Genomic DNA, 22,363 nt, shown 5'->3' on the forward strand with positions numbered 1-22,363 from the left:
GGATGTATAATACACCACACACCAGAGCAGTGTCTCTAGAAACTCCAGGGTGTCTCTAGGGCAGGGGTTGCCAACCAGTCAGAGACTAAAAGCCACAAAAATTACTGTGGTACCACAAAGAGCCACACCATATATACCAGCGTTTCTCAACCTTTTTTTCAGTCACGGCACCCTTCATGTGTTTATAGGTCCCACCCTCTGGCCTCTGAAGTTGCTAATGTCTTTTTTATTTGGGCCTCACAGGGTTAACCTCTTAAGCCAGAGCGGTCCGGTACTGAAATGTAAGATTATAGAAATTTCAGGGCATTGAGTCGTAAACCAGCGCATATTGACGGGAGGAAGTGGCGCAACCAAAAGTGAGTGTAGTCTTTTGAAGGAAGAGACCCAGGGCTTTCGAATTCCGAAATACTACACTACCCAGCTCACACCAGCCCCTGTCAATCATCTGACTTCTGGATTTACTTTTTTATTTCTTTAATTTTTCAGGATTATCTCCCACAAACCCTTTGCCATAAAAACAGAACACAGTTAGTTTCTCTACCTTTCTGTGAATGTCTAGCAAAAAACGGTGTTGCAATCTGATGAAAAATGGTGGATGAATTTACATTATAAAACAGTAACTGTACTTACAGTAGATTTAATTCACGGTTTGTGAATCATGCCTGGTGATACTAAATCCAGATTGAACTCTGCCATTGGAAAGGGGAGATTTGGCCCGATCCATAGATGTGAGACTTGGCCATAATAAGGTCATTTATAGGCCTGATATCAAATTGCATGCGTCCGGATGGCAGAATTCAGTACTGTATCTACAAAACCTTCTGTTTTTTAAACTTAAGGTTTTAAAAACTTAAATCTTCCCTTTATTAATTTGCTTAGATTTTTCAGGTCTGGTACATTTTAGCATGGTGTTATTCACAGTCAAAGATACAAAAAAAAATATATAGTTGATATTCTCCTTTTGTTTTTTTATCAATGGATCAAAGAGCCACATGCGGCTCGCAAGCCACGGGTTGGCCACCCCTGCTCTAGGGTTTCATGTTGGTGTTTAATTAGTTTGACCGTACCCGACAGTATGTTTGGTTGTAAATGAGCATTTCTACCAACGTGGCCTTTTTAAACACCTTCACTGGGCAGCCAATAACAAATTTGAGCTCTGCTTTGTGCATGTGGAACAAAAGCCGTAGCCTAGGCTATATTCTAATGCAAGAATCTCCGGATAGGATTTTACCGTTTTGTACTCTTTCCACGTACGGTGAAAGTCAACACGGCCATCAAAGCGCTTCTGTAGTACTGTCCATCCACCGCCCTCTGTCGCCATGTCACAGAAAACCTTCAAAGAACAGAACAGAGTCGATCCAATTAATATCACCAGCATTAAGCGGAAATGACTCGATACTCATTTAGAATTCGACAATGCAATCTCATTTCAGTCTGGCTCCAAGAACTGCCAAGCCACAGGGAAGGGGATGTGGGATAGAGTACAAAGTCTTAATCACTATAGAAGTATCTAAGGAGATCACTCTTTGTGCTCAAACGTGCATAACATCAACCAACGGCTTGTAGCGCTTTCATTTAAAGGTCCCCTCTGCTCAAAAAACAGTTAACTCCTTTTGGAGACATGACTTTGACTATACTGTACAGATTGTTATTTGTGCAGAACACAGGGGGCGCTTCTCTGTACTACTTCCAAATCTGAGCCGCCTGTCTGACCTATCATGGTCTCTATTGCCCAGCTGGCCACACACTGTCATTCAGGAAATGCTAACTGCTAATGCGAAAACTTGTATTATAAGTTGATAGATCTAATGATCTATGCACAAAAACAATTATTTCCTCACAGTATCATTCATCTGGTATTAGGGATGGGTACCGAACTCTGTTCTTTTAAGGGTATGATATCGACCGAATTACGTCTCGATTCACATTAGATCAATCAGTGCCACATTTCGATACCTAAGACCCGCCCAGTTAGAAAATAATCCGAATTCCAATGACAAGCAATTGTCATTTCATTATAGACACAGACCAGCACAGACCTTCAATGACGTGCAATTGTCATTTCATAATAGACACAGACCAGCGTGAGCAATGTGTCCAATGTGTCTAACATGCTTGGCATCCTTGCCATGTCCACATTAGCCGCTAAAGCTAACTAGCGTTAAGGCCTCTACATGCTACAGCAACTTCAAAGCAACTTCAACACAACATCAGCGCGATTTCAGCGCGGTTGTTTTAGAGGGTCTTGTAGACTGTGTTGTGAGGATGTTGCGTACCTTTCACCCAAATCTAACCTAAACAACCGTTGCGTTGATATTGCGTAGCAGTGATTGGTTGGTTAGCGAATGGGGGCGGGGCTGTCATATAATAATATTGGTCCCGCAGAGAATACCATCCTCCATTGTTGTAGCCAGCCAGCTAGCGTTGAACTTGATGCTATTCAATGCTCTATCATACCCAACTAACGTTAATGCCATTCAGAATTTATTAACATAGCTACAACAACACACAGTAACGTTAATATAATTACATGCATCATTGTTTACAATGAACGGACGGTGGGGCAGTTCGAAAGGACTGGACACGGACAAGTTGTATATTAATTTAATATAATAACGGGTAGTTCAAGCTGCATTTTCGTGCCTACAACCACAGCCACAGGGATATATCCAGCTTTGACAAGCTCTCTCTCCTCCTGCCGATTAAATTCAGCAGCTCTTCCTCGACCTCGAGTGCCTGTAGCTGCCAGCTAACGTTAAAACTAACCTAAAGTTACACAAGCAGAATACATCACAAATACTTCCGGTCGGGGGATTTCAAAATAAAAGAGCGACGTCTAAAAGCACCGGAAATACGTTTATTTTGTACATTATCTAACGTTAACACGACATTAACGGGGGGGGGGGGGGGGGGGGCTTGACAACCGAGGTTCAAAGATAACTTAACATTTATTGGCTGTTCATTTATATATATCGCTTCATGCATCGCGTTCCATACAACTGTGTTGACTTCCTAGTGACTGTGACATCACTAAACTACGGCATCCAAGAGGCTCAAACTCAAACCTAATGCATCACGGCAGGGGTGACTGAGCCTCTCTCTCTATGTTCGATGATTTAAAGTAGCCAAACGTTACACTACAGGGTTTGAAATTAAGGGGGGCTTGGGGCAAAATGCCCTTGAAAATTGACCAAATGCCCTCGAAAATCAGTTAAGGGGGGCAAGAAAAGCCCCCGACACTTTGCACAGATGTTTAGCCCTTAGTATGCACTAGGGATGGGCATTTTAAAGAAAAATCCAGATCGATTGATCACATGCTATACTTGAGTGATCGTGTATTACTCGAAAAGGGGAAACAAATTCTTTAAAAAAAAAATATTTAATTTTTATTAGATTTTTTTTTATTTTTTACTTATTTTTGTTCATTCACATATATGTTTAAGGAAACCAACAAACGGTTATAATCTTACACATACATGTGAACAAATGTGTAAAAAAAAATATATATATATATATTTTTTTTCATAAATTTTTTTCTCATAGCTATATGAGTAACGATTATTCATGCCCATCCCTAGTATACACACGCACAGTATAATATGCATGTAATAAATAGTTTGTTAATAAACTCCGTTACTTGAACAATTTTCACTGTGCTCCTAAATTTCTTTTTGTGCTCCTAAATTTTTATTTAGATTTTTTATCTTTTTATCTACTTTTTCTCCCCATTTTCTATTTTTCTCCCATCCCAATTTTGTATTATCCAATTCTACCCTCCCCTGTCTCGAACGTTATTAGACCATGCCTCCCACTGGTCTGTCTTTTTTTTTCTTTTTTTTAGGAGCACATGTGCTCCTTGGGGAAAAGGTTAGCGTAGAACCCTATATATGGAGACATTACGTTATCAAACATAGGGACGAAGACTGAAAAAAAACGTGTCGACAAAAAGTGTTCTATAATCTTTATGTTAATTTATCATAAAAATTCGGTGCCCCCGAAATACAAAAAAAAGCCCCCGAAAATCAATTAAGGGGGCAAAAAAAGCCCCTGGATTTTTTATTTCTAACCCTGTTACACTATACTAACTGGATAGTTCATGATATAAACATTTAATTTCATTATCTGAAATTATGAGCTGCTATGAGCCATTCTCCCTTTGTGTGTGCACGCACGTCCCATCTCTGGTCTTTGGAAAGACCAGATGAGGTAAGAGGAGTTTGATAGTATTTACTGAGGATGGCCAGATAATGTTGATATTTAACACTTTCAGCGCCAAACACGTAATATTACGTTTTTAGATAGTTTTTTTTATTTTAATATCCTATACACTCTCACGGACCTCGGTGTTACCATTGGAACTCATTCTGAGACCTCGAGAGTGCAATGCCGGCCGAATCCTGCTAGGTGGCAGTATTGTCTACCCTTTGAAACCTTATTTCACACTGTGTGTTACATTTTATATGATCCGGGCGGAGAATTTGGACCCGGGCAAGTGAAACGGTTCATTCGAGCAACTTGGAACGCGTTCAGCACACTTGATGCATATTTTGTGCCATTTCATGTCAGGGACCCGATCAGACAATTGGAATATTCATTTTGGGATACCTCCTAGTAAAGGTAAGGACTATATGACATCAATCCTACTTTGATCCAACATGATTTCACATCGATCGCAACAATCAACGTATGTAGTATTCAAAACGTTGCTGACGATCAGAGCATCAAAAAACAACCCCCCCCCCCCTTTGATGCATTCATGATGAAACATAATACCTATTATATACCTCTGATTTGGAAATAGTAACGTGTCCAGACGCGAACGACTTTAGCTAAATTCACATAGCGCTCCATAACTCTGCTTCCAGGAATTAGCCCGGATCACTCTGAAACTATACAATATTCACCACGGGATAACATGCGAACGTATACATGAAAAAATTTAATTTTTTACATGTTGGACGAGAGATGGTGACTGTCAAATGAGCCATAGTATTGTCTCCATAGCTAGAATATAGATATAGCTCTGCAAACATCGTGACGCACAGTGAAAATGCCTATCTTTTAGCGTGGCCCATTGACTACAGGATGAGGATAATAGCTGGTGCTGAATGAGTTCAACTTAAAAAATTATAATAAATAATAAATGTATACATGATCATGCAACATAAAAAAATTCGGGATGCACCGAAATTTCGGCACCGAAAGTTTTCGGCCGAAAATGGCAAAAAATTGCCTTTCGGCTTTCGGCCGAAAGAGTTTTTTCACCGAAAAAGTAACAACCTAACAACCTTGCGTGTTGTTGTGATGATGTCGCGCTGTCGGGAGTCGCGCTGTTTCTATGTAAACTGCGCGCAACGCGTCCAATAAATGCGTCTTTAACATGCTTTATATCCTTATTTACTATATGCTGCGGTTAATCACTGAGTGATCTAATATGCATATTATTCGCGTGTTGTTGTGATGATGTCGCGCTGTCGGGAGTCGCGCTGTTTCTATGTAAACTGCGCGCAACGCGTCCAATAAATGTGTCTTTAACATGCTTTATATCCTTATTTACTATATGCCCCGGTTAATCACTGAGTGATCTAATATGCATATTATTCAGAGCGAGAGGGGGGGATTGTGTTTCTCACATTGACGCTGTCTGTCTGTCGCGCGTCTACTGTGCCGAGTCAAGCTGGGGACTAGAAAGGTGCGCTCAGTAGAGCACAGATGTCCGCTGCGCAGCCAGAGAAAAGATGGAATTAATGTACTGTATGCATTCAGAAGTGCTGAATAAATGTTTTATGGACCCATAATAGTGATTATTTATTATTTAAGTTAAGTTTTGCCATAATCATATATTTTTCCATAATCATAATGTTCCACAACATTGGTAAAAAAATTCTATTCTATGAATCATTTTCGGCTTTCGGTTTTCGGCCAACTGTTTTCTATTTTCGGTATCAGTTTCGGCCAAGAATTTCCCATTCGGTGCATCCCTATAAAAAATCATTGTAGGAACTGTTTGGGAGAGGGCGGTAGGGAGGGGTTTTAGTTTGTGTGGTGTGATAACAATATTGAAATTGGGAAGTTTAAAATTTAGTTTAGTTTTACAACAGAAATAAAATGTTTGTTATAATGAAAGTACCGGAAAAAGGTACCGTTGGGTACCGGTATCGATTCCCAGGTACCATTGGTTCAAATGTGAACAGTACCCAACCCTATCTGGTATACATGTCAATGATGTCATAGTGACACTGTGTGCTGTAGCTTCCAGAGTCTTAAACAAATGAACTCTACCTTAACCTCTTGCGTGGTGTTGGGAAGTGTCAGCGCATAAACTCCGCTTTCGGTGTTGCCCGACTTGAAGATGGCAGCGCAATCCATATACGTTGTAGGTGTATCCTGCATCATGGCAGTTTTGGTTTCTGAAAAACAAAATTGTTCACACCAACTTAACACCTCAGGAGTGTGTCAGACTTGCAGTGAGATATTGACATGTGAAACTCTGAGCTGTTGACTGATAGTTTCTCTGTCTAGCTGGCAGTGGCGTCATTTCAGTAAAAGTCAAGGTCTGGCGAGGAGGGCGGTTGGAGGGGTCAAGGAGGCGGTTGGAGGGGTCAAGGAGGCGGTTGGAGGGGTCAAGGAGGCGGTTGGAGGGGTCAAGGAGGAGGGGTCAAGGAGGCGGTTGGAGGGGTCAAGGAGGCTGGTTGGAGGGGTCAAGGAGGGGGTTGGAGGGGTCAAGGAGGCTGGTTGGAGGGGTCAAGGAGGCTGGTTGGAGGGGTCAAGGAGGCGGTTGGAGGGGTCAAGGAGGCGGTTGGAGGGGTCAAGGAGGCGGTTGGAGGGGTCAAGGAGGCGGTTGGAGGGGTCAAGGAGGGGGTTGGAGGGGTCAAGGAGGCGGTTGGAGGGGTCAAGGAGGGCGGTTGGAGGGGTCAAGGGGGGAGGGGTCAAGGAGGGGGTTGGAGGGGTCAAGGAGGGGGTTGGAGGGGTCAAGGAAACTCTCCCTCTCTTCTGTGGCCCTGTGACAAATTTTTTAATGGAAAGCACTGATTTGGACATTTCTGCTGTTGGATAAATTGTGCCAGGCTTTTCTACATTATAATAGTTATTAACACTTTGAGCGCCACTCGCGGCTAATCCCGGTTTTACGATTGTGACATTGAAAGCCATGTCACGGCTTTTCTCTGAATATATATATATATATATTTTTTTTAGCGATCTGAAATCATATTGCATCACCCGAGCCTACCGTTGGAAATCCAGGGGCCGCCGGCGATCAGATGTGAAAAAAGCGCCCCCTATCGTCTCCCAGATGGTAAATCACCCTTTTGGAATGGACTCGATGCAAATGGATGGGGGGGGAAAAATATTCCAGTCCACATTTTCCAGTCCACTGATGCAGCCGGAGTTACCAGAGTTCATTCTGGAGCCTCTGAGCCGCGGTGAGCATGGGTTATACTGTACACACGTTGGATCAATATACTTATCGATTTTTTCTAATGGTGATCAGGAATTGGAATATACCATTTGGATACCATCTGATGTCGGGTAAGGAATCTATGTTATCAGTGTTAGGATAATCAGACTCGTTTTCACAGATATAAGCTTTTTTGTGATATGTGCTCTAGCTGTTTCACTGTAAAATCCATGAGGAAATGAAAGCAGCTATTATCAGCGTGCGGCTCGAACGTGCGTGCGTGCAGCCGCGCACATACTATTGATCATCTAGCGTTTATTTGAAAACGATTCATAAATAGGCCGACAAATATCAACGTTCTGGAATATTCCAGTAAAAGGCGATTATCATAGAATAGGTTGTTTTTCACCTGAAAACGGGTGCTTTTCAAAATGCTCTCAAACGGAAATGAAGCGATAAAAAAACAATCTGCCTTGACAACACTGACTGGAAAATGATTCTTTGATAAGCGACGGGCAGATTAGACACATAGCCATAATTTAAAACATAGATTAGGCGATATTAACGTTAACATTGACGCTGATGGGGCGGCTACGTGGCGTAGTGGGCAAGGCGCTCGCCACGAAATCTGGAGACGCTGGGCTTGCCTGTTCGAGCCCAGCGCTCCACATTTGCTTTCAGTTTAGCTGGTCGTCCGTACTAATACACATTGGCCGTATTAGGGGGTGGGAAACTGATGGGTGGGGATCGGGCGTTGTGGACAGCGACTCCTACAGGTCGGTTGGTGCGCCTGCGCAGTAGAATCAGGAAGTGTCGGGGGCAGCGTGAGCCTCCCACGCGTTACTCCTCGCCGCTGAGAGATCGAGCTGCGCAGGTGAAAAGATGAGACTGCTGTTACCTCAAGTACCGGAGGGGACTTGTGCTATGTATGACTTAGTCCACATTGCAGCCGGCTTGTGGGAGGCAAGAAACAGCATTCGTGACAGGGGAGGGTTGAATTGGATGATACGAAATTGGGTTGGGAGAAAAATATAGAAAATGGGAGAAAAAGTGGATAAAAAAAAACATTGACGCTGATGGTGGCATTCAAGGGACTAAATGTGAATTAACCCACGGCACTCAAAAGTGTTAATGACTATCAAGTTGTTCTGCTCCCGGTCCCAGTCATTTAATATTGAGCATCTGCCGATACCAAATCCAATATATTTTTTCCCCCTAGATAATATAGCTGCACAGTGCACACTTCCAAGTATATTAAAGTTTGTAAAAACCTTTCAATTTAGGTAAGATATGCTTGGTAATTGAATTTTCTGTTTAAAGAAGAATCACAGTAACATCGCAGCTTTCCCTTAATCGTTTTCATAAAAAATCTTTTGGATCTGAATTTGATTGGGCTCGATATACCCGATCAATTAAGATATGCCATGATTGGCTCAGAGTCCGATCCGACGGGGACATCCCTAACAGTCATCATACAGGCCCGGCCCACCTCTTGGCGTAGGTACAGAGATGGCGTAGATGAGGTTGTTGACCGTCTCCAGCAGCTCTTGTTGCTGGCGCTGCAGGGCAGAGTTGTTAGAGGAGGCCCGCAGCAGCTGCTGCTCCAGCGCCCCTATGACGGCCGTCTGCCTCTGGATGAGGGCCTGGAGCTGCTCCTTCTCCTCTCGCAGCGTCTTCATCTCCACCTGTCTCTGCTCCTCCATCTCCTCTACCCTCTTCTCCAGGAAGCTAGAGATCCAACAGGGGACAAGTTCAGCCACGGACATCATCTTCATCTCACACAAACTCCCAAGTCGTTATAATCCATAATAGTGAATTGCAGATTGCAGAAGTGATATTCTCGCCCCCTGGTTCAAAATACTTTCAATTTAACTATTTAACCTTCAAATGTGCCTCCGGGAGTTCTTCCTACAGTAAAAATTTGTTATATGTTGTGAATAAATACAACCGCTGCCAATAATGATAATCGTTACATCGTTACATAAACTACATTTCCCAAGAAGGAATCACCAGTCACCTCCATGTATGAACAACTAACCAGGTTAGCTTATTTTCAGTTGGAAATATTTTTTGTTAACACTGCGTTATGCTCCAGCAGATGTAACTTCTTAATATGCAGACTGGCTAGCTACCTAGCTATGACATATATGACACTTGTAGACCAAATCTTAATTATCCAAATGCAGGACAGCATGTCGATTTTTCGGGACAATTGTGGGGGAATAAATATTTTTGGTAACAGGAGATTATATAAGTGATAAACTAAAAAGTCATGTGATCTCCACCTTCGCTTGTTGCACAAATGTTATGAAATGGGCTACTATACGTTCTCCAATTCACTGTCGGCAATACATTTTGCGCCATTGTCAGGCTGCTGTCACCTAAATGATTGCAGTGCATTAGTGCATGGATGGTGACTAATTCTATAAGAATTCATATATTTAACCAAGCATGACTATTGAAATGTGGGACACTTTTCTTCAGTTCTTCTTCTGACAAAAGGCTAAAATGCAGGACTGTCCTGCATAAATCAGGGACGTTTGTTCACCCTAACTAAACTACACTTGTTTCTTGGAAATATTATGTAAAAATTATTTTGTTTTTTATCAGATAGTTATAAATAGACACATTAATGCTGAGGATTTTTCAAATGGATTACATGTTTACTGCAAAATATCATACAGTCTCTCCATTGAAGTACTGGTATAGGAGACTTTGAACAGGGTGGAATGTCACTTCTGCAATCTTGACAGTTCAAGTTCTTTATTTGTCAAATACACAACAATACAGCTAGTGAATACATGCACATCCACACTTTATGTACATGCCAGGCAGAGTAAAATTTGTTAAGAATGAGGAAAAAGAGCTTCTACACAACTTGTCATTCCCTGTGACAGCGTTTTTATCCTGGTCAATACCTAACAAAGATCCATCAGGATAAAACTTCTCAGTTAAGGATGGACGTGACAGGGTTTTCTTTTCCTGTTGAAATTGCCCTCACCTGTTCTTGTCGTTCAGCTTACTTATATCATTTGTTTGGGAAATAAGTTGCTTTTCCAACTTATTAGTTGACAGAGAGTTCTCAAGAAGTTGGCGCTCAAGTCGAGTCGTATGATTGATCACCTAGAGATAGAAGAAACAATTTTAAGAAGCCGTTCGGTTGGGCTATTTCTCACAGAAACTTTGTTTACAGTGAGGTTTGAATTGCTTTGGGTCATCTAAAGATTGCATTAAATAAACATTTTGTGTTATCATTAAGTCAAATACTTGGCATGAGCCTAAAGAAGGGATTGGCATTTGTTTTCCCACAAGAACAGAACGCGCCCTTAAGGTAAACTGGCAACAGGACATATAGTATGATTAAATACGACTGAGCTCTTTTCCTGGTTATAGAAATATTCTGCAATTGTGTCTGACATTTCCTTATTTTCTTATGTGTATCTGTTACACAAGCAATTCCACAGTGTATTGCAATTTATTTGCACCCGTTGAGAACAATTTGGGCACAGTAATGTAAATGTAATCCTTTTTTATTTTATTTATTTTGCTGTTGTTGACTGAATGGATATGTTATAGTGCTTTTTTTATTTTATTTTTTAGATTTATTTTTTGGCGTTTTATCGCTTTATTTCTACTGGGCAGTCCAGTAGGGAGAGACAGATGAGGAATGGGAGACAGAGTGGGGGGAAGACATTCGGCAAATAACGACGGGTTCGGGAGTCGAACCCGGGTCGGCCGTGTCGCGGCTGAGCGCGCTATGTGGTTCGCCACTGGGGCGCCCCATAGTGCTTTGTTTTTTAATGTTCAGCCTTGCATTTGGTTGGATATGCTTTGCTTAATTAAAGTTGGTAAACTTCAGTGTAGAACCTTTAGAAAATAGTAAAGACTTCATACCTGCGTACCGTATTCCTACCAGCATAACAGACGGCTGCCCTACCAGTTGAGCCAGTTAAAGAGCCCATTCATGATTTATAAAACCACCATAAAACCAAAAGTTTTCAGGAATTTTGAAAAAAACAGCCTCACTTTCAGATTGACCTCCATGTATTTTTCAGTCATACATTGGATTTTCAGTGTTTTTCCTATGTCCTTGGGTCATGAAACTGGTTCACATGATAGAGAACCGTGTAAACATTAATTCCCAGTAAAAAGAAAAGAAAATGACAAACGAGAATGGAATGGAAATGAGTGGTTTTCATAAAAGGGTTTAGCTTGATTTACTTTTTCAACACAAGTCTGCTTTGCGCTTTCCATCAGTTTCTCAAAAAGTACTTGAACGTAGCATGAACTACTGTAGGTGGAAAAGTCTATTATAGAACAATCAAATTACAATAAAGTAGAATACTGTACATCAGCAGGGGGGGCAGGGGTAGAGTTGGGAGATATTGTGAAAGAGCAGGGGGGGCACATGGTAACATACAGTATTTTTCTCCAGACAGGTGTATTAACTTGAACTGTGGGGTCGAGGCCCTTGCCTCTGATTTCACAGTTTGGAGGAACTGAACTCAGCAGAAAGCCTGTTTACATGAATCCCAGCTACGTGTCACCAATGGAGCTGTTGATGTCTTTGAACAGACGGATGTGTGATTGTGACAAACTGATAGACCCTTTTTGTGGGAATACAATTGTGCTAATAACAGGAAATGCTGTACAGTTAGCTCACGTAAGGTCAGTGACGCTCGGCCAAAACAGAATATTGGCACAGGGGTATAGGGTAGCCTTTCTCCTCTCTTGACTAATTTCATAATTACTTTGTTATGCTTTATTATTTGTTATGCTTCATTATGTTGTGTACGTTATTGCAGTGTGTTGTTGAGGGAACTCGGTGTGCCTTTCAAACGGTGAAAGAAAAATAATTAAAACATAATCTATTACATTTTAGTAATACAGAAATCAAGCATTTTCAATGGTTAAATGCACAGTAAACCCCTGTTCAGTGGCACGCACTTTGTCACTAGTTTATATTTAGTTTATTTCTTATTTCTGAACAGTTTTCATCTCAGTAATTTTAGCGTGCTGTGGATTTTCTTTTGTCTCGCCAGAGTGTATTTTAAATGTTTATGATTATTCAAAATAAGAGCCATTTGAGGTATAGTCTCACCTGTGCCTCTACATTCGTCAGCTTACGCGTTTGTGCCGCAGTTTGACTCAGCAGGTTGGTTCCGATCTCGATCATGGTAGCCGTGTGGTTGTGCACAGCGTTCTGTTGGATTTGGACCATCTCCTGCTTCATGCTGTCCTGGATGTAGTTCTCCAGCTGCAGTAGAGGTGAAGGGGAGTTGGCTTTATCAACAAGACAGACACCGGACACAACAATATCCTTACATTCTTTTGAGCGTTAGCTGAATGGACCGCAGAAAGATGGGTATGTTTTGCTCTTTTGGTACCGTCCAATTTATGTTGGTCATGATCGAATGACCAACTGTGTCTGAGTGTTCCGCGGGCCAAACTGGTGACAAAGGGTTTCCGGTCTTTTGCAGTGATGGCACTGACACTGTGGAATAAGCTCCCTCTCAACATTAAGTCTGCCAACACCTTACAGACTTTTAAGACCTTGCTTATGTGACCGATTGTTGTGTTCGTTTTTCGATGCCCCGAGGGAGTTTCGAACCCAGGTCGGCCGCACTGCGGGCAACAGCATAGACCGCTATACCAAGAGGTGAATTCACTGCTTTGTAACGTGTCTGTGTCTTTTAAGCGGAAGTTAGTTTAACTCGCAGTACCGCTTACTGCCACAGTCACTTCACAACACAGTCCATCGTGACTGTGGATATTACTCACAGACCTCCGTTACACTCACCTCCCTAAACTCACGCCACCTCAGGACATCCGGGTCATACGGCACCAGTGTGACCGATTGTATATGTCACCTTCTGCGTTGTGTTTGTTTTTCGATGCCCCAAGGGTGTTTCGAACCCGGGTCGGGCACACCGTGGGTGACCGCATAGACCGCTATACCAAGATATATATATAGCAATATAAATGAAAATATCATATATCATAATGTTACTGTGCCTGAAAAGATAAGTCGATCGGAGAAGCAATGGGCAAGTCTGATGGCAATTGGCAAGTGACATAATGACCTTGTTGGTTATTTTAGCCATGCCTCCCCAGCTTCAGGGAAGGCACTCTTAAGACAAAGGAGTTATGTTCAGAGTCAAGGACACCTCACTGGATGGTCTGGCATTTGGGCTCATTGTGAGCTACAGTAGGAGCACTGGACAGCCTATAAAAGATGTTTATTGTACTTGTATTATTGTATTCCTTCTTTACATGTCGCTTAAAAACAGCACAGTCATCAAGTGTTGTCATAGTGTGCCCTCTCCCCTTGTGTCGTACCCAGTACCACAACCCCCAGGGGAAGGGGAAGTGGACAGATTTATCCCATGAGAAAGCAGGCGATTTCTTAAAGTGTTTAGATAATATGTTGAAGACTCTAAAAATTGAGACAGGAAGCTTGGTTAGGTTGTTTTGTTTGTCTGGAGTAAAAAAGGGATTACTGGAGGGCCCTTTCCCAGCTTATGATATAGTCACTGTAAGTTAATGAATGGAACGGAAGCCTTTGGACAGAGGTGGTGGTGGTGGTTGGGGCGCGGGTGTCATCTAAATAGAAGTGATGCCGGATTTAGAGCAAGTCCAATCATTAAGCTCTTTCCTGCATTGTGATCCCGAGTGGCAGTCGGGGACCAAAGGCTTGTAAACAGGATGGAAGTGTTGACTGACCAGTTGCATCCTTTATGAAAGCATGTCTCTTTACACAAGAGGGAACTAGTGTTGTTTGAATGCGTTTTTTATCTCTGTTTGCATAATCAATTAGGTCGTCTTGTCAAACACTGGTAAACCTAAACCGTCTCTAACTAGCCTTATGCCTAACTCCTGCAATTAGCGCTAATTTTGTTTCTTCCTTTCTTGACCTCCAGTTTGTCTGTGTTCTTGGGTACGTACTGAGGCGCGTGGAAGCGGGTGTCATTGGAATTGTTGGCACAGGACGTGCCATTGACGGCCAATGATCTAATCAGTTGTTTACTCCTCCTGCCTGGAAAGACTCTACGAGGGATGATTGTTTGTGTTCTCCATTCACACGAAAGTGTGACACATTGTTTTACTGGCACGCCAGTGCCTGCTGCTGTTCCCTTTTTTTGTTGTTGTTGTTGGTAGTAGTTTGTCGTTTTTTAGTCTCTTCAGGTGTGCTTTGTCAATACAAACCTGGTGCGCTAGGTTGGAGCATTGTAGTCCTCCAACTGGCCGAAGATTTCAGTCAGTTTCAGTCATAGTGTTCCGATCTAGTATCAAAACAGTTTTTAAAGATAAAGCTAGGATTGCCCGTTTATAATAAAGCTACTACTTCTGTGTGTGTGCAGAATGTTAACGTTCTGTTTTCGAGGATTGCCCATTTAGAGAAAGGAAAGTCCACAGAATTGTGCTCTTGGTCTCAGAAGTGTTTTCTTGTTGGCTAATGTTAACTGTGGCTCATGTTTTAGCAAAGTAAATGTTAGTAACCAGGGCTGCATGATTGTATGAGAAGTCAACAACCTACGGTAATGTTAACATCAGCTGCCTTGATTATTAACTGAATGGCCGCCAACAACGAGTCAACTCGTTATAGCCCGCCAATCGGATTCTGCCAACGAGTATACTCGTTATTGGATCGTTATTTCTTTCATTCGCTATTTCCATTCATAAACATGCAGGCAGCTGTGTATCACTGGGGATGGGTCTGAGATCGCAAAAGTCCAATACCGCTGCCTCGCGGCCGCTATTGCACTCCATTTGAAGCTATGTGGCTTGTTGTCTGGGCACTTATAACGATGCATCGACGAGCCCCCCGTTCGTGTGCAATGCTGGATACACGATCGCGACCAGTATTTGGAATGGCGATCAGATAATTGGATTATTTTTGCAGTACATCATAGACAAGGTAAGGACTATATGTTATCAATCTTGCGTTGATCCGATAATTATTTCCCCGCGATCGGAGCGCGTGTGTGTAACATATCCCATTGGTAGCGATCAACCGTCCCCCGTCCCCCCTTTCACACATGCATGATGAAACATAATACCGATAATCTAGCGTTGATTTCAGATTGATTGTTGATCCAAGTGAGGAATGGCAGCGTGTTTAGTGAATTGCACTAAAACGCTGTTTAGCAGCGTTTCCCGGGATTACACAGAACTACCCTAAAACTATACTCATATTCACCACGGTATAAAACGGGAATGTATTGATGAAAAAAGTATCTGTTTTTTGCAACTTGACCGGAAGAAACTCAATGACAATCAAGTCGACTGTCATTAGATCCATAGCTATAATATTTAATATAGTTTCAGCACTACAAACACCGGCATGTACCCCCATTTCATTACAGCTCTGGCACAAACGGCCATATGCCCACAGCGACCTCCGGCGGTCAATGAGTTAACTCGTGGCATTTGTATTTATTCTGAGTGCTGTTTCGAAATTTCTCGTGGTGTACCACTGACTTAATGTTACTGTGGGCTAACGGCAGCTATGTGTTCGCTAATGCCAGCTATGTGTCCTCCGGTTGATTATGTTTGTGGTGAAATTGTCAGACAAATAGAAATGAAAAGGGTGATACTTCTTTGCTATCTTCCTGTAAGGGTCGGCCAGAATGAAGGTGATGAGATATTTCAACATTGTTGTCAGTGATAGTGTTTTGCTCTTGGTCTACAAGTTTCATCTGCTTCCCAGAGACCTGCCATGATTCATTTAAAAGGGATAATTGTGTACTAATGCATGATAGACTCACAGTTGAGTTGATTAAACTATCAATTATCGATAATTATTATTATTATTACTTGGTATGTTAGAGAAATGTACTGGGTTAGGTAGGTACTGGGTTAACCAGAAGGTCTCGGGTGCATTCAGAACATCCATCCTAGATAGTAGTTTTAGGATTAGGCTGAAGGTTTCTCAGGCAGCTCTGGTCTGTGAGCACACGTGGTTACTGAAGCAACACTTGTATCCAGAGCATGAGGGACCTGAAAGCGTCATACCCCCCTGACCTTTCCTGTGAGATGGTTCAGGGCTTGTTTTATGTGGGAGAGATTGGATCCTTGTGATCTGGCTATATGTTGTGCTCGTCTTGTCACGGAATAGTTGTCATCGTTAATCAAACTCAAAAGAGGGAGAAGTGAAGGAGCCAGAACGTGGGGGTCAGTTCTTTCACACAAGCGATGGCCCAGCAACACTGAAAGGGAAGCACACATCCCCCTGCATGGACACCTGTGTTGAGGCTTTGTCACTCGTGAAGTCCCTCTTGTCAAATCACACCACCGCTTCACACACTGACTCAAAACTTTTTTTTTTTTTTTATCCACTTTTTCTCCTGTTTTTCTGTCGTTTTCTCCCATCCTAATTTAGTCGTTATGCCAATTCCCCCCCTCCCCTTCCTGGTCGTTGCTCGCATGTGCCCCCCACTGGTCGGTCTAGGGAGCCCTGAAGTGTATCAGATGCTTCCTCCGAGACATAGGAGACAGCCAGCAGCATCTTTTCACCTGCCAGCGCGGACTCTCATTGGCGAGGTGTAACGTGTGGGAGGTCACACTACCCTCGCCATCTCCCTCCCTCGCTGTGCAGGCGCCATGACCGACCTGTAGGAGTCGCTGTTTTTTACAACAACCAGAATACCTCCCCACGCACCGGCTTCCCTCCCGCTGACTCTGCCAATTGAGCCAGTATGACGGCCGGCCAAGCCGGAGGCAACGCTGACGGCCGGATTCGATACCAGTGTCTCTCGCGTTGGTGACGCGCTTAATCCGCTGCGCCACCCAGCCACCCTGGACTCAAAACTTTCTGATTATTTTCGCTTTTTTCCACCATTGCCGTCTCATAGCTGAGTCCATGGGAATCTGCCACGTGTCAACAGGCTTATCTCACTGCTAATAAATGACTTTGACGCCTTAATTAATTAGTTTCACCAATAATCTCATTGAGAGCTAGAAAGTGAAGTTAACCATTTTAAATAGTTTGGCTCCCCAATAATTGTCATATGAAATGCAGTGGCAAGTCGGAACTGAATTGTCCCTGGGGGGGATTGTGTGAACAGAAATAGAGATGTAGAGTACACTTATACTACGTACATGAATGGAGTTAACCACATCTGTGACTTGCCTCTCATTGTGGGCAAATTATCCTAAATGGTGTTTTTGACGATCCAAGATGATCCGGTGATTAATTTTGAGACATGTCACAGAAGGCCTACCATTCATTTACCAAATCATAAATTCCAATTTCACATGGTCGATATTCTTTTAAGATCAAAAGAACCCATCTGATTCTCATGTGGGGGAAGAAACTAAACAAAACGGAGCCGATCCTTCAATCTCTGAGACGGACAGCAGCCGAAAAGAACAGCAGTTCCTTCCATTCTGCCTCGCGCCTCTGGATGTTAAGAATGGGCACTCGGAGCACTCTACTAGAAGAGTGGTTGCAAAATTGCTTTAATGAAATCACTGCAGTCAGTGTCAGCTCTGTAATCCAATAGTTTATGTTGTCTTCATTTACCTCCTTCACAGAACACAGAATACCTACTATTACCATCAACTGAAGTGAACTTATAAACAAGAGTTTTACACATACTATACCATGCTCTACACACCAGTTGAGGACCTGTGGCACAAGGAGAGAGAAGACCTCATCCTTACTCTGTATATCTGAGAGAAGACCTCATCCTTACTCTGTATATCTGTGAGAAGACCTCATCCTTACTCTGTATATCTGAGAAGACCTCATCCTTACTCTGTATATCTGAGAGAAGACCTCATCCTTACTCTGTATATCTGTGAGAAGACCTCATCCTTACTCTGTATATCTGTGAGAAGACCTCATCCTTACTCTGTATCTGTGAGAAGACCTCATCCTTACTCTGTATATCTGAGAGAAGACCTCATCCTTACTCTGTATATCTGTGAGAAGACCTCATCCTTACTCTGTATATCTGAGAGAAGACCTCATCCTTACTCTGTATATCTGTGAGAAGACCTCATCCTTACTCTGTATATCTGAGAGAAGACCTCATCCTTACTCTGTATATCTGAGAGAAGACCTCATCCTTACTCTGTATATCTGTGAGAAGACCTCATCCTTACTCTGTATATCTGTGAGAAGACCTCATCCTTACTCTGCACTGTAGAAGACATCTTCCTTACTCTGTATACCCGTGAGAATACCTCATCCTTACTCTGTATACCCGTGAGAAGATCTCATCCTTACTCTGTATCTGTGAGAAGACCTCATCCTTACTCTGTATATCTGAGAGAAGACCTCATCCTTACTCTGTATATCTGTGAGAAGACCTCATCCTTACTCTGTATATCTGAGAGAAGACCTCATCCTTACTCTGTATATCTGTGAGAAGACCTCATCCTTACTCTGTATATCTGTGAGAAGACCTCATCCTTACTCTGTATATCTGTGAGAAGACCTCATCCTTACTCTGTATATCTGAGAGAAGACCTCATCCTTACTCTGTATATCTGTGAGAAGACCTCATCCTTACTCTGTATATCTGTGAGAAGACCTCATCCTTACTCTGTATATCTGTGAGAAGACCTCATCCTTACTCTGTATATCTGTGAGAAGACCTCATCCTTACTTGCGAGAATACCTCATCCTTACTCTGCACTGTAGAAGACATCTTCCTTACTCTGTATACCCGTGAGAATACCTCATCCTTACTCTGTATACCCGTGAGCAGACCTCATCCTTGCTCTGTATACCTGCCCTGGTAGTGGAGGAGTTGTGGCGTGAGGCCAGAGTGAACACCTCACCTTGAGGAGCCACTGGGTGTTGTTCTCCATGATGTTCTCCAGCTGCACCAGCCTCTGAACTGACTCCTCATACTCCGCCGGGTCGTCCTTCTGGGCCAGGTTTCTGTAGCCGCTGCTTGACTTTTGGCAGTTGTCCTGTTCGGGCAGCAGAAAGGTGTAGCTACACGGGCCGTTCTGTATCTGATACTGTCTCCTATCACCAGCGGTGTGTCTCGTCGCCAGGGCAAGGCAGAAAATCCAGACCAGTAAACCAACATTCAACATTTTCATCTGAAAGATATTTATCCAAAAAAAAATAATGTTGTTGAATAAAATCCTCGGACTTTTGTTTCCCTCTATGTTCTCGCAGTCGCCGTGTTTTTTTCCCTGAAGATTCCTTTCCACACTAATGTCCCAAGTGCGTACAATCCTCTCGGAACGTCCTCTGGTTCTTTTATGAGCTCTCGGGGGCAGGAGGAGGGGATAGACTCATCACCAGCGAGAGGTAGTATGTGTCATTCCAGCGGGTTACCGGTCCCAAACGGCATGTGTCCTCTTTTCATCAAACCCCCAGCCCTCTTGTTTGAGCTGCGTTTGGCCCCTCTGATTAGCTAGCAGTGTGGGTTGAGACGAGACCACTCCCCCCTCTTGCCCTGTGCCCAGCCACTGTGAAGAGAGCCGCCTGGGAGAAGCTGCTCCTCTCGGCCCCCTTTTCACACACTAGGAGCAAAAGCGCTCATTAAACACGTCCCACTGTATCCTCTTTTAACGCCGGGCGAGAACGGGCTCCTTTTGGAGCAGGTCCGTCCGGAGAAGGACGGAGGAATCGGGGCTACAATGCCCTTGCATGTGTTCTGTTGTTTCCCCGACCCTCCAGCTGAGAAACCATTCAGGATGCAGCTGCCTACTTCACGCACGGTCTAGTGCGATGGCAGTGTCCATTCTGACCCGGGATAAATCTTTCTGTCCCCATAATAACTAAATCTGACCTGAGCGAGAACATCGAGAGGATGAGGGCCTTTTCTCATATGTACTCTTATATCACGTGGAGCACTTTGTTGAAACGTTCTCTTTTACTGTCCAAAGAAAGAGCTCAGTCTGGATCTTGTTACATTGATGGGAATGAAATCTGGTGTTTACAAAAGGCTAAAAAAAAAAAACAAGGATCTGGTGGGAGTTTTGGGGATATTAATAAAGCACATCCCTCCACTTCAAGTCATCTTGATAAGATACTAAATTCCCATTAATGCAACTTAAAATAAACCGGTCTTGTTTCATAGAGATGATGCAGCTTTTCATAAGCCTTTCCATGTCGAAATTAAGTATGGAAGATTATTGCTTATCATCCTTTTTATTGTTTGTTTAGTTTAGCGCTGAATACGGCAGCAGTTGTTAAAACTTACTGTAACAAGTGAAGGTTGCCTGGCTGTTGCCAGACAACATTCCTCTCGTCATTCTCCCACCTTTGATATGAGAGGATGTTCCAGGTCATGGCTATGCTCTCTGCATCCTGTCTCGAGCCATCCAAGACTGGAAATGTATGGAAAAGCATTTCGTTATATTTATTATTTCTAATGTTAGACAGTGTGAACAGTTGGCAGAGGATTTTTAATCAACATTTCTAAATTTAGAACTACAAAAGGAATCCTCCTCTGCAAATTACATTCTGAGGCTCCATACAGCTCGGTATGCCTAACCTTTTATTTTTTTTATTTTTTTTACTTAAATTTTTATTATCAGTTTCTTGATTTACAAACAAACATCCACGTACAACATTACAATTGGCGGTCAAAATGATAAGAGACAGTACAATACAATTAGACAGATAAGAACTAAAAGATATAGCTGATAGTAGAAAATAATATCAAAAGTTGACCTAAAATGAATTAACTAAGGAAAGGGAAAAAAAGATATAAAAGAATAAAATGACACGCCTAACCTTTTTCATACTCTGATTTAGTTTTGAGTGGTATTTGAGAATAGGCAAGAAATAAATGTACTTAATTATCGGAGGACACCATAATACAGAAGATGTTATGAAACCTGTTTACTAATCAGCATCTGTATATTTTACAATACCCCTGACGATGAACATTATGGTGATAAACTGGAATTGTATAGAAGAAACCTACCCAGAATTATCTCTTGGTAGTGTTAATAAATGTGTTTGTTTCTCCCTCTCTCTTTCTGGGATTGTACTTCCTTGTATATGCTCATGAACTCACTGCTTTCCGTAGCCCCTTTCTGGTCCAATACACGCATCAATTTCTTTGACAAGAGGCTACCAATCTGCGACCAGGAGAAGTTTAACATAGGTTCATCTCAACACCGTTATGGTCCTTTTAATGTTTCAATACAATATTATGCATAATGTCCCTACATTAGTTAGCTTTTCTGTCTAATAAGGCTTATCAAGTAATGTAGCACACACTTAGACACTCACCTCCTGGCCCCCTTGACTACATAGTTATATTTGGCCACGACTATCATCAACGTTTCCCTGGCCCCTGGTATAGGTCATGCATAAACAACCAGTACTCCTTGATCAACCACACAGACACCCGCATGTAACATCCTAGAATTATTCCAGCATTATCTCTACATTGTCAGGATAGTAAGGCTGGTCAATGCACAGTATTTATAGCTGTGATCTTCTTTATATTCCTCTGGCTTCTAAGCACAAAGCTGACATCATCCAGGGGGGGGGGGGGGTTGCAGGTGTGCTGTACAGGAAGAGAACCCACTCGGAGGATGTTTTGTCCTAAAACCCTTATCAGTCATCTTCCTATTGCTTCAGTAGCTTCACTGTTCATTTCCCTTAACGCTAAAGTTCACCGCAGTCTTTTGTTTGTAAACAAATCTAAAAAGATTAACACCCCCATGAAAAATTTTTATTAGTAGCTTTAAGGCTGTTTTTGTACGATTTAGTAAATACAACATTGCATTGAATAAGAGCGGTTGAACGCAAGTAGGTGAAAGCGTTGCATTTGCTCTCGATAGTGAGGACAGGAGCAGTGCATTGAGCAGAATGGTAGGAAGTGGAGTGATGTAACGTGATGTATAGGAAATGCAACATATTTCAGGCACATTACAAAAGAGGAAGTCCTCATCGACATTCCAAAAACACAAAACGGCTAATGTTTCAGGTGTCTGACTGAATCACTCTTCAAAATATGTGGGAGGCCGATGTTTGTC

General features: G+C 42.5%; 2 protein-coding genes across 2 annotated transcripts in view; one reads left to right on the top strand and one right to left on the bottom strand.

The window, feature by feature from the left end:
- The window catches only part of angpt2a (angiopoietin 2a), a 31,920-nt gene extending 12,199 nt beyond the window's left edge, over window positions 1–19,721 (bottom strand). Inside the window, exons 1-6 of the mRNA XM_084321033.1 lie at window positions 19,190–19,721; window positions 12,501–12,656; window positions 10,401–10,522; window positions 8,889–9,127; window positions 6,283–6,410; window positions 1,232–1,333 (exon numbers count right to left, since the gene is read on the bottom strand). Of these exons, the coding sequence (XP_084177159.1) occupies window positions 1,232–1,333; window positions 6,283–6,410; window positions 8,889–9,127; window positions 10,401–10,522; window positions 12,501–12,656; window positions 19,190–19,459 (1,017 nt within the window). The 5' untranslated portion in view covers window positions 19,460–19,721. The remainder of the gene's footprint in view (window positions 1–1,231; window positions 1,334–6,282; window positions 6,411–8,888; window positions 9,128–10,400; window positions 10,523–12,500; window positions 12,657–19,189) is intronic.
- The window catches only part of mcph1 (microcephalin 1), a 92,828-nt gene that overhangs the window by 56,676 nt on the left and 13,789 nt on the right, over window positions 1–22,363 (top strand). The gene's annotated exons all lie outside the window — the stretch shown is intronic.

The sequence above is a fragment of the Notolepis coatsorum genome, assembly GCF_963971535.1.
Source record: "Notolepis coatsorum genome assembly, chromosome: 9".
NCBI classification, from domain to species: domain Eukaryota; kingdom Metazoa; phylum Chordata; class Actinopteri; order Aulopiformes; family Paralepididae; genus Notolepis; species Notolepis coatsorum.